This window comes from Austrofundulus limnaeus, unplaced genomic scaffold, assembly GCF_001266775.1.
Source record: "Austrofundulus limnaeus strain Quisiro unplaced genomic scaffold, Austrofundulus_limnaeus-1.0 Scaffold305, whole genome shotgun sequence".
Classification (NCBI taxonomy): domain Eukaryota; kingdom Metazoa; phylum Chordata; class Actinopteri; order Cyprinodontiformes; family Rivulidae; genus Austrofundulus; species Austrofundulus limnaeus.
The window spans coordinates 477,177-479,599 of NW_013952707.1; the positions used below are offsets into that span (position 1 = coordinate 477,177).

At 46.4% G+C, this 2,423-nt stretch overlaps 1 protein-coding gene across 1 annotated transcript in view; it reads left to right on the top strand.

The window, feature by feature from the left end:
- The first annotated feature begins 1,817 nt into the window (after window positions 1–1,817).
- LOC106527019 (Indian hedgehog signaling molecule) overlaps window positions 1,818–2,423 on the top strand; it is a 25,617-nt gene continuing 25,011 nt past the window's right edge. The window contains exon 1 of the mRNA XM_014021772.1: window positions 1,818–2,138. Coding sequence (XP_013877226.1) covers window positions 1,839–2,138 — 300 coding nt within the window. The 5' untranslated portion in view covers window positions 1,818–1,838. The remainder of the gene's footprint in view (window positions 2,139–2,423) is intronic.

The following is a 2,423-nucleotide window of genomic DNA, read 5'->3' on the forward strand; positions in this document are numbered from 1 at the left end:
GGGGTACCCATCTGCGATAGCCTTAGAGGGCTGCGCTTACACTCATAGAATCTGGGGTTACAATACGTAACCAAGGTTTTTAGACCAAATATTACAGATTTGAACAAATACGCACAAAAACATCAAAATTAGCACAGAAACAGTACTATATAACATTTTAGACACATTCTAGAGAGTTTATCAGCTAAAAAAGTTAATTTTGGGGTAAATTACTCTTTAAGCAGTCATTGTGTGTCCTCCCGGCTAGCTAACAAGTTATCGCCTACTGCTTTTCATGCCAGAGTTTCTGACAATGTCCATCTTGAGGTGAGAAAGATGGTGTTTTAGCTATTTTTATCAAACCCTTTCAATGTTATGCATGCAGCTGTGGTATTTTAAGGTGTTACTGAAAATACAGTATGTGTTGGGGAGGACTCAGTTACTATACCAAACAAAATTTATGCTCAATATTAGTACAAATTGACAGAGTTGTTTCTAAAAGTAAGGACATTTGTGTTTGATTCTGGAAGTCGTCTCTGATAAACCACATTGAGAGTTATAGAGGATAGAGTTGGGTCTAAGACTGTGGAGATATGGGATTGCCACTAGTTGGTACCAGACACTCAAAACAAGAGTGGACAGCAAAATAAGCTGTTTAGCAGAGAGCATTTGGCAAAAATTTTATGTGTGCCACCCATATATCAGTCCTACTGCTCATCTCACAAATGCATGTTCCTTATAAATGTGGCACCATTGAATAGTGAAACTTAACAGGCTTTCTATGACATCGGCTAGAAGCACTAAAACAATCTACTAAACACAAATTTCCTTACTTTCTCTGCTAAGTTCATAGTAGTGTTTGTTAATGGTAATTATTTGTGGTGGTCATCTCAAACTGGATTGTCTCCAAGCTTTAATCGGTTGTAGATGTACATCTGATTAATACTACATCTGTTTTCTGGTTCAGAATATATTTTGCTAACAGATGCACACACACAGAGACAAAAACATCATGGCTCCATATTAGCAGGAGGTGGAAATTCTTTGCAAATAGTTCTGATTTTGATATTTTGTGACAAAAAAGAGGTGAATTGAACACTTCGATGCTGTTTACATGTTAAACCCTGCAGAATGACCATCCTCCACTATAAAGCTGAGACTGAGTGTAAGTTCATTTGGAAGAAAAGGTTTTCACATTGTACACTTTTTTAAAAATTATTAACTGGTGTTTTTAATGTCCAGTTCATATGAAAACCTTAAATCTGACTTGTGTTGTCAGCTGCAGCCGCCAGGGGCCTGAAAGTTTTTACGCGCGCACCTGCGCTCCTGTCACGCGTCCTGAGTCCAGGCCGCGGGTCCAAAAGGACAGAGTGAGAACGCGCAGGGCCCGTAGGCTGGAAGTAAAGTAAAGAGGCCACAGACTTTTGCCATCTGGATGGGAGGAGAGGAAAGGACAGAGCGGAGGGCAGGTCCAGCAGGGCGCGGTCCTCCTCCTCATCTGTCCCACAGCAGGAGCTCAGCTCCTCACAGAGAGCGCGAGCCTCTGAGGCAGCTACAGCTGCGGGACGTCCTGAGCCTCCGCTCCTCTCTCCTCTCTCCCAGCTCCGATGCGCAGCTTTGATCCTGCGTGCCAAGACAAACTCCTCTCACCTATTTATGCCTCTTGCTCCGCGTGCGCTCTGGACAGGGGAGTGTCGCGTGCGCAGGACGGTTCCTCTTCTCTCCAGGCGGCGAAGAGGACACCTTTACGCGCCAGGATGGTGACTCGTGGAGACACTCTGATGAGTCCCACTCCACTTCTTCCAGTCTCCGATTAGAAAGGCACGTGAGGTGTGGGAGAAGCACCGGCCCGGGGCGGAATGCTGCTCTCCTCGCTGGTGGCTTGCCTCGCCGGGTGCGCCTTCCTCCTGCCGACCACCAGTGAGGGCTGCGGCCCGGGGAAGGGTCACGGGAGAAGGCGCGCGCCACGGAAGCTCGTGCCGCTGGCTTACAAGCAGTTCAGCCCCAACGTGGCCGAGAAGACCCTGGGAGCCAGCGGGAAATACGAGGGGAAGATCACCCGGAGCTCCGAGCGCTTCAAGGAGCTCATCCCCAACTATAACCCGGACATCATCTTCAAGGATGAGGAGAACACAGGTGCAGACCGCATGATGACCCAGGTAAAGCACTCAGGACAGCCGCAGCCTTCAGGACCCCGACCTGCTCACTGCAGGGGGACTTTGGCCACGTTTAAAACCCGCTTATCTTTTCCACGTGATTTCTCGACCCCCGATCCCCTCTGTTAGAAGAAACACTCACAAATCTTAAAAGCTCATTATCTCCTGCTCTGATAACAGAAACCTGAAGCGAGCTGGATCTATTTTAAATAAAATACAAATAAATACATACATACATACATACATACATACATACATACATACATACATACATACATACATACATAC